The sequence below is a fragment of the Myotis brandtii genome, unplaced genomic scaffold (assembly GCF_000412655.1).
Source record: "Myotis brandtii unplaced genomic scaffold, ASM41265v1 scaffold1018, whole genome shotgun sequence".
Taxonomy (NCBI): domain Eukaryota; kingdom Metazoa; phylum Chordata; class Mammalia; order Chiroptera; family Vespertilionidae; genus Myotis; species Myotis brandtii.
In genome coordinates this window covers 283,594-298,474 of record NW_005353397.1, presented here as the reverse complement: position 1 = coordinate 298,474, position 14,881 = coordinate 283,594, and the positions used below count along the sequence as shown (strand labels likewise).

Sequence of the window (14,881 nt, the reverse complement as noted above, 5' to 3'; positions counted from 1 at the left end):
CCCCCCTTCCTCAAGGGCAGAGGCTGAGCACAGCTTGCTGGCCTTAAAGGGACAAGAGCCGGGCTTTGCATCTTATTAGTTTCGCCATATTGAGCACATCACTTAACCCCACATCCTCTTCTGTGAATCAGGGTAAAAAACAACCCCACGGATTTCTTGGGGATCAAAGAAGACCATGCCCTGGAAGCACCCACAGTCACCCTGACACCAGCCCTGCAATATCTGTTTCCTCACAGCCACCCTGGGCTGGAGTTGGCCATGAGATGAAAGCACTGTGAACGCCCCTGTCTGTCTTCATTAAGAACTAAGGTGGCTGATCTAAAAAATAAAAGCCAAATGTCAAAAGGCAACACCTCTCGCTCACAGCAGCCGCAGGTGGCCCACCTTCTTGGTCTTAGACCTCACCCACGGTGTTCTCCTGGGAGGAGACCGGTTGCAACACGACATGCTCTTGGGAAAAGACCTGCTGATTGATGTTGGCTTCATGCGCGAGTAAATAGGGAGACACTCTGCAAAGTGACTGGGGGTTGGAGAAGCTGGTGGTCCACCAAGACTCCTTGGATTCTTCCCCGCGTTCTCTTCCCTACTGGCATGAGCAAGGGAGAGTAACAGCCTTGGGTCACCCTGCAGATGTATGTACACGCCTGTACCTCCACACAGGCCCACTGAGCCCTTCCTGGTACAGAGAGGAGACGGCAGGAAGCATGGTCCAAACTCTCCACATAGCTGGGTCCCCCCCCCCCCCCCCCCCCCCCCCCCAGCCATATATTTCTGTTGTAACTATAGGATTGATCTAATTTTGCATTCTTATTTATGCTAATATTTTGTTACAGGTGATTTGGGGGGGGGCACAAAAGTCTTCTTTGAAGAGCTTTGTACAGTTACTGCAGGATGGCAGAAGCAGTGTTGATTGATCTGTTTGGTTTGACATTGAACTCTCAGAAAAACTGTCCGACATTACTGAAGACATTGGATGCTGTTAGATCCCACCATGCTGCCAAGGCCAAGCTCCTCTGCATAATGTGTTGCAGTAACATCAGCTGTGAAAGCAACGGTGACCTTGATACTTATGAATTAGAAACAACCAATGGATTGTCAGCTCTCTTGAGAGAATTCGAGATTGTTAGCAACCCTAGTATGGCTGCCTCTTTGTATACCATTAAACAGAAAATTGATGAAAAAAACCTGAGCAGCATTAAGGTAATGGTACCCATGCACCGGAAGACATTAATGAAGGCTTTTATTGATCAACTCTTCACTGATGTTTACAATTTTGAGTTTGAAGATTTACAGGTAACGTGGAAGGGAGGTCTTTTGAAACAGTCCACTGAGATAAGCATGATCACAACTCAAGAACTAGAAGCTATACAGAATGAAATAGAAACATATTTGAGAAGTCTGCCGGCACTGAAAGGAGAATTAACCATTCTCACAACTCCTTTGATCTCAGGTATATTACACACTATCTGTTGTTTTCACCAGGCATGTGAAAAACCGGTCATTCTTTAGAAGTTGTTCACTTCTTTTTTTCCTTCTTTCTTTTGTAGACTGTCTGGGCTTATGTGCTCATTACCATCAGTTGAAACATGGGAATGTCATGGGTGGTCTGGTAGTGTTAGGGATATTAAGGGATAGTCCCTTAAAAGCCCTCTACATAAATACATTTGCTTTATGCAAATTAGCTTTAAGACAAACCCCCGGGGCTTCCTTTAAATGATATTTCCTGTTTAGCAATTCTGAAATCTTAACTCATTGTCATCATTACAGAATAGTGAAATTTAAAACAGTCAATCTTCTTGGTTAAATGATATTTATTATGAGCTATAGACTATTGGGAATAACAAAGACAAATGGGACAGATGATACCCTTTGAAGAGCAATAAATCCATAGGAAAGTTAAAACAAACACAAAGCAGTGTATAATAAGAACATTCGGACGTACAAAGTGCTATAAAAATTAGGTGCCAGATAAACAAAAGCAGGCTGAAATGATCAGGGAAAGTCTTACCAAGAGATAGCGTCTTTAATGCTTTTTATAGTCTTTTGTATAACATACTTATAATCTTCATTACTTATCTTCAACAGACATTTTCATACATGGATTTACTACAAGAACAGGTGGGATATCTTACATACCAACTCTCAGCTCATTCAATCTCTTCAGTAGCTCCAAACGAAGAGATCCCCGGGTAGTTGTTCAAGAAAATCTGCGTAGGTTGGGGAGTGCTGCAGGATTTAATGTGAAGAAATTTTACAGAATAAAGGTAAAATTATGTTTCATATTTTGAAAGATCTGAAGTATATTACTAACTCTGCTAATGATTAATGGACCTTAATGAAGCTATTTAATTTTTGCATCTGGTGTTTTATGTAAAACGTTAGGATAATTCTTAGAGTAGATGTTTTTTGATTCGTATACCATAGCCTAAAAATATGTGTGTGTGTGTGTGTGTGTGTGTGTGTGTGTGTGTGTGTATACACACACACACACACACACACACATATATGACAATTCTATGGGAATATATATGTATATATTCACCTGGAGCTCCTCACATGTAAGAGTACAGTTAACTCTCAGAGAATATAGTACCACTGCCCTTTTTGATTTAGAAGAAAGGTTCCTGAACTGTGGAAGAGAAAGGCCATTCTTTTCTAAGTTAACACCAGGGTACAATTGATGATACAGTGCTTTGTTTGTTACAGAATTCTAGTTTTAATTGAATCTAGGAAAAGTAAAAGTATCATTGACTTGGTAATTAATTTCTTTCAATGAATTAGTTCATTGTGGAAAGTACTACATGTAGAGACCCATCTCTAGTAGGAGGTATTCATGAAGGACAGTATTGAATTTTAACATGTTAAAGTCTGCTTTCCTTTGAATAAAATATACAGAATTTATAATACCAAAAGTTAAATGATAATAAATTGGTATTTTTACCATATATAGAAGGGATATATTTTATAAATGCTAGTAATCTTAAACTGGTTATATAATTTTGTACAAAATGAATACTTTCAGAAAAGCTTATGGTATGATAAATCCTACTTTCAAAACATTTTTATTGCACATCTTTGGTATTAGACAGATCATGCCAATGACGTCTGGGTTATGGGAAGGAAGGAGCCGGAATCTTATGATGGAATCACCACAAATCAGAGAGGAGTCACCATAGCAGCTCTTGGTGCTGACTGTATACCGATAATTTTTGCAGATCCTGTCAAAAAAGCATGTGGGGTTGCTCACTCTGGTAAGCATATTTAAGCATTTAGGATTTTACCATTTTTGTAGCACAGGACAAATTGTAAATTTTTTCTGGTAGGCATAACAGACACATAAACAGTTAATTATTTTACATGGTGATAGGTATAGAGATGGGGTAGGTTCAGCATACTCCTATTATAGAAGCAGATAAAAGCAGTAACTAAGTCAATTTATATGAATCAGAATAGAATTCCCCCCAAAAATGGTACCTAGGCTGATTCCTGAGGAATTTGTAGAGTTTGGCTAGGTGCCATTGTTTCTCAGGAGTGGTGCTGGGAGCATTTTGGGCAAGATAATCTTACATTGCAGACAGTTTGCTTAGCTTTCGAAATTTCCAGTTGTATTTAAAAAAAAAAAAAGCCTTCATGCTTTTCAAACACTCCCCAGGGTGTGACACTACCACTGAGAAGCCTTGAAGTCTAGACAATGAGGAATAGGAAGGTGAGGCATGTTGCAGAGAGGTGTTCATAAAGATGCAGCAGCATGTGTAAAGATATGGAGGTTAAAAAAAAAAAGTGAGAAATATTTGGCAAATTGCATTTAGCTTAATATGCTAAGAAAAAATAAGGTTTTTTAGATTATGTGCTAAGGTTATGGAATTTTATTTTCTGGAGGTGTTTTAAAATACTGTTTTAGGTTATCCAGTGGTTGTATATCTATGTGAAGTGAGGGATGACCTTTTGGATTTCCTTCTATTTGTAAATCTATGACTGTCGAGTAACACTCCCTCCACGTTCTGCGTGGAGTAGGGTTCGGTACCTGAAAGAGGAGCCGCACAGCAAATGAGAGAAAAAGACACGAGATAATTTTGCAATATTGGGGGACCAGGCGGGCAAGTCCCGAAGGACTTCCTCCCATGCTCAGGCTGCTCCAATCTTTTATTGATCTGGAGTAGCCCTTAGGGTAAGGAAGTTTCAATGACACACAGATCAGCAGACAATTTCCAGGAGTAGACAAAAGTATCTGATTAACTCATCAATAGATTTCCGAGCTTAGGCAGAGTAACTGATTAGCAATAATCAACAAGGATCTACATAAGTATCTAAGGAATTAAGGGAACTAAGGTGGGGATGCTTCAACTATTATTACCTAAATTAACTGAGTGGTTCCTAGATTAACTGGGTGGTGCACAGCCCTGACCTTTGCTAGGACTTTCAATGGCTACTAGCTTTTGGGGGGGTCTCTGTCTAAACTCAGCTAGTGAAGACAATGAATGGACTCCGGCATATGACCACTTTGCTTTTTAGGCCATAGATAAATAAGAAAGTGGCTAAAGTAAAAGAATTAGACCACTAGACATTGCTAAAGTTATTTAAAATTTGAATCTTATTTCCTGAATATAAAAAGGGAATATTATTTGTTACTTTTTAGGTTTAAAACATTTTTAAAATATCAAAGATAAAGCTGATAAAATGAAACTATTGAAGAAAAACTAAGTTAGAGGTCTCATACTTCCTGATTTCAAAACTTATTACAAGGCTATAGTAATCAAAGCAGAATGGCATAAAGACAGATATATGCATCAATAGAATAGAATAGAAAATCCAGAAATAGACCATTTCATATATGGTCAGTTGATTTTTAACCAGGTATGTAAACTATACAATGGGGAAAGGACAATCTCTTTAACAAATGATGCTGGGAAAACTGGATATTCACATGGAAAAAATGGATGGTAATATCTTACAACATATAAAAATTAACTTAAAAATGGATCAAAGAAGTAAATGTAGAGCTAAAGCTATAATACTTGAAGAAGAAAACAAGTGTAAATTCTTTTTTTAAAAATATATTTTATTGATTTTTTACAGAGAGGAAGGGAGAGGGATAGAGAGTTAGAAACATCGATGGGAGAGAAACACCAATCAGCTGCCTCCTGCACACCTCCTATTGGGGATGTGCCCTCAATCAAGGTACATGCCCTTGACCGAAATAGAACCTGAGACCTTCTCATCTGCAGGCCGACGCTCTACCCACTGAGCCAAACCAATTAGGGCAGTGTAAATTCTTATGATCTTGGATTAGGCAATGGTTTTTTAGATATGACAATAAAAGCACAAGCAACAAAATTAAAAATAAATGGGATTTCATAAAAATTAAAATTTATCTGCATCAAAGGACACATTCAACAAAGTGAAAAGATAGCTCACGGACTGGGAGAAAATATTTGCAATTCACATATCTGACAAGTGATTAATATACAGAATATATAAAGAACTCCTACAACTCCACAACAATAGTGTCGGAAACCAGTTCCAGCATGTACAGCAGGTCTGCATCTGGGAATGGCTAAAGGCATTTCCCCAAACCTGAATAGGATACATTAAGTTGGTGGCTGCCACCAGACAGTTAAAGGGCATCTTAATCTACATGTTATTGCCTCCTACTGGCCAAACACCTGAACAGCCGTAGGCTAATCCCCCCATTCTGACAATGGACTCTGTACAAATCCCTGACCCTTTGAAGTGTGTATCTCTGCTTCGCCTCAGGACAAATTGTGTTAATAAAAAGCTTGGGGTCCTGGGGACAACGAGAGAACCTAAGACCTTAGACTTAAGACCTTAGATCTTAGCTCCTTTAGCTAAGCTCCTCTGACCCCCAAATGCCTTTCAAAATTATATCTCGTCTCCGGACTCTTTATTAGTCCCTGGATTCTTATTTAACATCTACGCACAGCCTTCTCCAGATTCCTGAACCCTTCTTGATGCTGGGACAAGAACCCCAGCACAACAGAAAACAAATAATCTATTTAAAATATAGGCAAAGTATTTGAATATACATTTCTCCAAAGACAATATACAAATGACTAACAGCATGTGAAAAGATGCTCAGCATCATGAATAATTAGGAAAATACAAATCAGAACCATAATAAGATATCACCTCATACCTATTGGGGTGGCTAATATTTTTTAAAAGGAAAATAACTAGTGTTGATGAGGATGTGGATAAATTTGAACCCTAGTGCAATACTGGTGAGAATGCAAAATGGTGCAGATGCTATGGAAAATAGTATGGTGTTTCTTCAAAATTTTAAAATAGAATTACCCTATTATTCAGCAATTCTACTTATGAGTATGTATCCAAAGTAATTGAAAACAGGTTCTCAATAAGATCTTTGCACTCCCTTAGTAATAGTAGCATTATTCACAATAGCTAAGATGTTGAAGCAACTCAGGTGTCCATTGATGGATTAATAGATAAGCAATGTGTGCTATATACATAAAATGGAATATTATTCAGCCTTAAAAAAGAAGGAAATCCAGCTCAGCTGGTGTGCTCAGTGGTTGAGCATCGACTCATGAACCAGGAGTTCAAGGTTCGATCTCCCCCCCTGCCCCGGTCAGGGCACATGCCCAGGTTGCTGGCTCAATCCCCAGTAGGGGGTGTGCAGGAGGCAGCTGATCAATGCCTCTCTCTCATCATTGATGTTTCTATCCCTCTCTCCCTCTTCCTTCCTCTCTCTGAAATTAATAATGACATATTAAAAAAAAGAAGGAAATTCTGATGCATGCTACAACATGAATGAACCTTGAGGACATTATGCTAAGTGAAATAAGCCAGTTACAAAAAGAAAAATATTGTATGATTCCACTTACATGAGGTACCTGGAGTAGTCAAATTCACAGAAACAGAAAGTAGAATGGTGGTTTCCAGGGACCAGGGAAGGTGGGAAGGGAGACTTATTGTTTAAAACTTGTATATTGTATAGAGTTTCGATTTTGAAGATGAAGAAGTTGTAGAGAGTTGTTGCACAACAATGTAAATATGCTTAACACTACTAAGTGTCTTTTTAAAAAATTATTGCTTAAAATATTACAAAGAGTAGTACATTTGTCTCCTTTTTTTCCCCCTTGACCTTCCCCCAGCCTCCCCTACCCCCCAGTGTCTTGTGTCCATTGATGCATACAAGTCCTTCGGTTGATCTCTTACTCCCCTCCCTTCTGCCCCCCAACCCTCTCTGGCCTTCCCACTGCAGTTTGACAATCAGTTTGAGGCAGCTCTGCCTCTGTATCTATTATTGTTCAAAAGTTTGTAATGGTCTTTATTATCCATGAATGAGTGAGATCATGTGGTATTTTTCCTTCATTGACTGGCTTATTTCACTTAGCATAATGCTCTCCAGCTCCATCCATGCCGTTGCAAATTGTAAGAGTTCCTTCTTTTTTACAGCAGCATAGTATTCCATCGTGTAGATGTACCACAGTTTTCTAATCCATTCATCTACTGATGGGCACTTAGGCTGTTTCCAGATCTTAGCTATGGTGAATTGTGCTGCTATGAACATATGGGTGCATATATCCTTTCTGATTGGTGTTTTTGGTTTCTTGGGATATATTCCTAGAAGTGGGATCACAGGGTCAAATGGGAGTTCCATGTTTTGTTTTTTGAGGAAACTCCATACTGTCTTCCATAGTGGCTGCACCAGTCTGCATTCCCACCAGCAGTGCACAAGTGTTCCTTTTTCTCCACATCCTCTCCAGCACTTGTCGTTTGTTGATTTGTTGATGATAGCCATTCTGACAGGTGTGAGATGGTACCTCATTGTTGTTTTGATTTGCATCTCTCAGATGATTAGTGACTTTGAGCATGTTTTCATATGTCTCTTGGCTTTCTAAGTGTCTTTTTAAATTGGTTAAAATTGTAAATTTTATTTTATTTTTTACATTTTTTAAAAATGAGGGGGGGGGGAAGTAAGGGAGGGAGAGAAAGAGAGAAGAATAAGAAGGCATAATGCCAGTGGAAACTAAAAGTACAGAACATTTTTAAAAGGAAGTGGAAGGGACACCTCTCTCCCATTAAATATCTCTTCTGTATCAGGGGCTATGTATAGTATACCTCATTTCAAAGCCAGTATTTTAGTTAATTAAGTGATTAGTTAGCTCAATTTTGTGATTCATTTACTATTTCTGGATTTGGAAAAAAACACAAACTGATTGTGCTTATTTTTAACTTAGATAAAAATTAAGGTAAAATTGCTCTGCCTGGTGTGGCTCAGTTGATTGGAGTGTTGTCCCTTATCAAAAGGTCTAGGGTTTGATTCCCAGTCAGGCCAATTGATGTTTCTCTCTCTCCCTCTCCCTTCCTCTCTCTCAAATAAATAAATAACATATCCTCAGATGAGGATTAAAAAAAAATTAAGGTGAAATTTTGTAATGTTTTAACTGTCCTTATCTCTTTTTCTTTCTGTTTACCAGGTTGGAAAGGTACTTTGCTAGGTGTTGCTATGGCTACCGTGAATGCTATGATAGCAGAATACGGTTGCAGTTTGGAAGATATTATTGTCATACTGGGACCTTCAGTAGGACCTTGCTGTTTTACTCTTCCAAGGGAATCTGCAAATGCATTTCATAATATTGATCCTGAATGTGTGCGGCTATTTGACTCACCAAATCCCTATATTGACATTCGTAAAGCCACCAGGTATGTTTGATTTCATTCTAGAACTGCAAGTTTTTAATGAAAATTAATTTAGAAATCAATTAGTAACTCCAAGAAAAATTCATTTGGCAAATATTGAAATAGCTGTCAAATACGTGTACACAAAAAAACTAATTTAAATATGAAATCTCTTCTCATCTAAGTTTTAATAACAGACATTTTTCTGGCTGGTATCTCTTTGATTTAAAGGGGAGGTTCAACTTCATAGAGAAAAGTTGGAATGTGTTTTACTTCATAGTTATTCCTCAGCTAAATTCTCCTAAATATAATAAACTATTAGGAAACAGATATTTTAAAAATTCTTTGTATTCTCTAACTAGAGAAATATACTTCTCAGCAAAAATATGGATTTGTGAAGTTTTGCTATTAATAGCTGTTAAAATTATGTGTCTTTTCTACAAAGGAAAATTGATGTCTGATTTGAATCATGTTTCTATTCTACTCAGCTAAACCTTGCCTAGGTTCTGTCTCATTTAGCACATTAGCAGAAAGGATTGAAATATGTTGTGTTACTTGAAGAATAAGTATCACTAATTGATAGTCATATTTCATATCATAAAGTTTTATGGAGAAGCAAATTTTCTGTGAAAAAATTGGTAATAGGAGAAAGAAGATAGGAGGGTCAAATGACTAAAAGGCATGCTCTGTCTGAATCAAAGGAATCTTGTCTACAAATAGCCTGGTAACTTTAAAGTTCCTTCTAAAATAAGATCTTGATTTTTATTACAAAATCCTGTACTCAGATTATATCTGCAGTACAATATGAAAGGTTGTATAGTTCATATATGAATGTAGGTGACAAATGGTGATAAAATCTACCATTTCCTGACTAGTCCATGTTCTATAACTGAATAACAGTTTGCATTGTTCCAAGCATATCTTTCCCAGAATTCTTTTACACCAATATCCATACTTATTTCATATTGCTTTGGCATTTGGTAAAATAAACTTGCTATCTTTTGAAAAATCTTTATCCTAAGGATTCTTCTAGAACAAGGAGGAATTCTACCACAGAATATCCAGGACCAGATACAAGATCTCAACCTCTGTACATCCTGCCATCCTGAGAAGTTCTTCTCCCATGTCCGAGATGGCCTTAATTTTGGTACACAGATTGGCTTCATATCAATTAGAGAATGAGGTACAGTACCTTCTTTTTCCCCTCTCCCCACTTCTCCCCTTCGTCCTTCCTCTTTACTCCTTTTCCTCCCCTCATTTAAAAAAATAATTATATTTAACTTTAAGCCTTTATTTCTATAGGAAGAATTAAGTTTCTGCTTGTTAGTAAAACAGCAGTGGTAGAAAAGATACTTTTCAGTGGTATACTTGAATATAAAGAGCAGCCACTGCTTTTCCTAGTTAATGAAAAATAATCAGGTAGGCATATGTTAAAGGTATTGAAATAAAATAATTTATTCTTTAAAAAATATCTGTACATTTCTAATCATAACATCCCTTTTTAAAAAAAATAAATTTGTTGGGGGCAATATTGATTAATAACATTATATGTTCAGGTATATACCTTTATAATACATGGAATGTATATTCCATTGTGTGCTCACCACCCAAAATCTGGTCTCCTGTCACCATGTATTTGACACCCTTTACCCTCTTCATCCTCCCCTCTCTCCCCTTCCCCTTTGATAACCACCATACTGTTGGGTGTGTCCATGAGTTCATCTGTTTGCTTGTTACTTTTTAAAAAAAATATACTTTTTATTGATTTCAGAGAGGAAGAGAGAGAAACATCATATAGAAACATCACAGAAACATCAATGATGACAGGGAATCATTGATTGGCTGCCTCCTGCATGCCCCCTACTGGGGAGCGAGCCCGCAACCCAGGCATGTGCCCCCTACCGAGAATCGAACCAGGAACCCTTCAGTCTGCAGGCCAACGCTCCATCCACTGAGTCAAATCGGCCAGGGCTGCTTGTTACTTTTTATTCTATATTTCATATATCACTGAAATCATATGGTTCTTACCTTTTTCCATCTCACTTATTTCACTTAGCATGATACTCTGGAGATTCTTCTATATTGTCGCAAATGGCAGTATTTCATATTTTTTATGGCTGTGTATATTTATCTTATCTTCTTTATCTAATCATTGGTTGAAGGACACTTAGGTTATTTCCATGTCTTGGCTATTGAAAATAGTGCTGCAGTGAACACAGGGGTACATATATCTTTACATATAAGTATTTTCAAGTTTTTCAGGTAAATACCCAAAAGACGGCTTGCTGGGTCATAACATCCTTATACCGTCTTAAAAACAATTTTTTTTTTTTTTTTTTGGTTTTGAGAAGGAAACTTTGCAGAAATATTCTAAAGTCTAGAATAACAAGAAAGTCTCACATATACAAACTAGCTTGGTTTTCAACTAGATTTTTTCTAACTGATTATCTACAGCAGGAGTTGGCCAATTATCTCTAAAGGGCCAGAAAGAAATATTTTAGGCTTTGTGAAACATACAATCTCTGTCTGAACTACTCAACTTTGCAGAATAAAAGCAGACAGGAACAATACAGAAACAAATGAGTATGGCTGTGTTTTAATAAAACTTTATTTACAAAACAAAATAGGTAGGAGCAAGGTTTGGCCCACAGACTAGTTTGCTGACACCTGATTGACAGTCATAGAGCAATATTGAATGCAATTTCAACATATTACCAATTATTAGATTTTTTAAAGAGTTATAAAAAAATATTTCATGACCATGATTTAGCACTGACCCTTTAGCATAAATCTAATCTTCCTTAAAGTTACTTTTAATTGAATTAATCTTTTTAGTCTTCAAAATGTCTTTAACCCTTTAACATACAAGAGTTTAACAAACTAAATGATTCTTACTTTGATATTCTAGTAGTATTAGTAAGGATCTCATATTTGATTTCTATTTATTTTTACAGATACTTGACTGGATTTTTAGATAACTATTTCCTGCCTCCTTCCAAACCGACTGAAAGAGAGAAATTTAGTTGTTTGATTTACTTAACACCAAAAGGATTACAATGGAAAATTCATGTTTAGGGTAAATGTTCACTATTATCCAAAATCCAATGATTTTCATTCGATTCTAACAATAACTGACAAAATAATCAGTGGGATGTGGTTTATACATTTTATATAGGTAAGGATTATTCTTAAAGTTTGTTTCTCTGTTACATAAATCAAGACTAGGTCTGTTCAGTTCAGGATTTATTGGGTACCCTCTATCAGTCATTGTGTGAAGCTTGGGTGAAATCAAAATAAGTAAGACTTTTTCCTTTTGAGTGTAATGCTGTGGAGGAGATAAAAAACTTCTAACACTTTAATTTTAATAGCAGTAAGAAAAGTACAGAAGAAGGAAGGATTAATACTACCTTGAAGGCAGGATAGAGAAGATATTACAGAAAAAATGGATGACATGGGCCTGAAAAATGTACAGACTTTTGACAAATGAAAACAACCATAACAGATTAAGGGAACACCATGAACTAGGACATGAAACTGAAAGGTAACATGTTCTAGAAAGAGAAGGGTGTGGACAGAAATTACTGGCAAAACAGGTTAGAAAGATTATTTGGGATCTCAAATGCCATGTCAAAGAGTTTAGAGTTTATTTCCAGGCAAGGAATAGGCATAAAATGTAAGGGAGTGTTTTAAGGTCCTTAGCATTACATTGAGAAAGGTTGATAACTTTCTAATTTTTCACTGGGCATTATTTTGTTTGAAGTTTACAAATTTACAGAATATTTTACTTTATGTATGAAAATATTCAAAATCCAAATAAAAATTGTTTGATTATCTATGATTTTGGATTATCTGTACCAAAGTATATAGTGAAAAGTTGTCTTCTTCGGTTTTATTCAGTGAAAAGTATGGATTCAGTAACTCAGAAGCAAAATGACTAGGTTCTAAGTAATCATATCATATTGCCTCTATAGGATCTCTATCACTCTTAAGCATTTGTATATAGGTTTCTGGGACGTTTAGTGTGCAACCACAATGATAATTTTTCTTTAATTATTTTATTTTATTTTTTTTAAATCCTCACCCAAGGATGTTTTTTATTGATTTTTAGAGAGAAAGGAAGGGAGAGGGAGAGAGCACCATCAATGTGAGAGAGAAACTCGATCTGTTGCACCCCAACCAGGAATGGAATCTGAAACCTGGGTATGTGCCTTGATCAGGAATTGACCCAATGACCTTTCAGTATACAGGATGATACTCTGACCAATTGAGCCTCAGGGGCCAGGGCCACAGTGATATTTTTTTAAAAGTCTTATTTTGTTTTCAATCTAAGCACTTAACTTTGCATAGGAAATATCAGTTGTAGTTTTATTAAGAAGAGAAATTAGCCCTAACCGGTTTGGCTCAGTGGATAGAGCGTCGGCCTGAGGACTGAAGGGTCCCAGGTTCGATTCTGGTCAAGGGCATGTACCTTGGTTGCGGGCATATCCCCAGTAGGGGGCGTGCTGGAGGCAGCTGATCGATGTTTCTCTCTCATTGATGTTTATAACTCTCTATCCCTCTCCCTTCCTCTCTGTAAAAAATCAATAAAATATATTTTTTAAAAAAAGAAGAGAAATTAATTTTAGAAATCAAACAGGAGTTCATGATATGATTTTTGGAGGTAGTAATTACCAAACTAAAAGTTACTTAATTGTACTTTTAAATTATGGGTAGTATAGTGACTAAATATGCTATACTCCATTGCTTTGTAAAACATGAAAAAAAAATCCTTCCACTAGAAGTAGTATTTCTATAAGTAGCTATGCTCTTTTTTTTATATATAAAGTTAAATTACTAGTACAGGAAAAAAGGAGGGCATTTAATGTTAATTAATGTTTTGCTCTTAATTTAGATATAATATATTATAGTTCAAGTAGATAAAAGCATTTAGGAACCCTAACCCCCCTGGATTTCACTTCTTATAGAATCTCCAATAACTGCTTTTCTGTAAGTAGACTTTTTTTTTGGGGGGGGGGGTGCCTGTAAAGAAACTTACTCTGTATTATATGACAACAACATAAATAATATCCATGGATTCAGAAGCTGGAAGATTAGATGACAGTGGCATCTGAATTACATCATCTTATATCTCAAAGTGGGATTTGGTATTTGTTTTCACTAGATTGTCCATTGTACTTTCACTAGTATATCCATTTTACTTTTTATGTGAACTTTGAGAATGCCACCAACCTATGGAAATCCACCACTTTAAAGAAAACACTGCTCAGTTTTCTGTGTGTTTGTATGTGTGTATTTGGATCTCTGTGTGTGTGCTAAATGGTAAACAAGAAACATGTATCTGCTATGTATGATTATATATATATATAGTCTCTTGCTCTAGCTAATATAAATTCACACAAACATTAGATGCAATAGGAATATAGATTTTTCTCTACTGTACAGTAAAAATGGGAAATGTGGTCCATATGCCTACTGTATATATTTATAACTCTGGCCTAGAGCATGTATTTCAACTGTAGGACGTGTTTGTAAACTTGTAGTTTCAAAGACGGTAAAACTGTTGTAAGCAATGCCGTTGTTCTGTGCTAAGTCATTGCTTAATGAAGAGAAAGGAAGTCTGCCAGTACTTTTTTCCTAATACATTTAGTCTGGACTCACGATGATCACATGTCAATTGTGTGGAGATGAACTCTTTACACTCTCCTTCAATGTATTTTCTTTGTAGAGAAAGAAAACACACATTCCCTGTGTGTTTGTGCCAGATGCCTGAGGTAAACTATGTTCTCTCTGTATCTGGTAAAGGCTTTTTTTTTTTAAAATGTATTTTATTGATTTTTTACAGAGAGGAAGGGAGAGGGATAGAAAGTTAGAAACATCAATGAGAGAGAAACATTGATCAGCCGCCTCCTGCACACCCCCTCCTGGGGATGAGCCCTCAACCAAGGTACATGCCCTTAACCAGAATTGAACCTGGGACCTTTCAGTCTGCAGGCCGACTCTCTATCCACTGAGCCAAACCGGCTAGGGCAGTGATGGCGAACCTTTTGAGCTCAGCGTGTCAGCATTTTGAAAAACCCTAACTTAACTCTGGTGCTGTGTCACATATAGAAATTTTTTGATATTTGCAACCATAGGAAAACAAAGACATATTTTTGATATTTATTTTATATATTTAAATGCCATTTAACAAAGAAAAATCAACCAAAAAAATGAGTTC

The 14,881-nt window shown here is 36.6% G+C and overlaps 1 protein-coding gene across 4 annotated transcripts in view; it reads left to right on the top strand.

Annotated features, from left to right (window-relative positions):
- LACC1 (laccase (multicopper oxidoreductase) domain containing 1) overlaps nucleotides 1-12,502 on the top strand; it is a 14,514-nt gene extending 2,012 nt beyond the window's left edge. For all 4 annotated transcript variants that reach the window (XM_005853248.2, XM_014535456.1, XM_005853247.2 and 1 more), the window contains exons 2-7: nucleotides 834-1,450; nucleotides 2,086-2,264; nucleotides 3,086-3,251; nucleotides 8,463-8,688; nucleotides 9,687-9,847; nucleotides 11,619-12,502. In XM_005853248.2, the coding sequence (XP_005853310.1) occupies nucleotides 892-1,450; nucleotides 2,086-2,264; nucleotides 3,086-3,251; nucleotides 8,463-8,688; nucleotides 9,687-9,846 (1,290 nt within the window). In that variant the 5' untranslated portion in view covers nucleotides 834-891 and the 3' untranslated portion in view covers nucleotide 9,847; nucleotides 11,619-12,502. The remainder of the gene's footprint in view (nucleotides 1-833; nucleotides 1,451-2,085; nucleotides 2,265-3,085; nucleotides 3,252-8,462; nucleotides 8,689-9,686; nucleotides 9,848-11,618) is intronic.
- The last annotated feature ends 2,379 nt before the right edge of the window (nucleotides 12,503-14,881 follow it).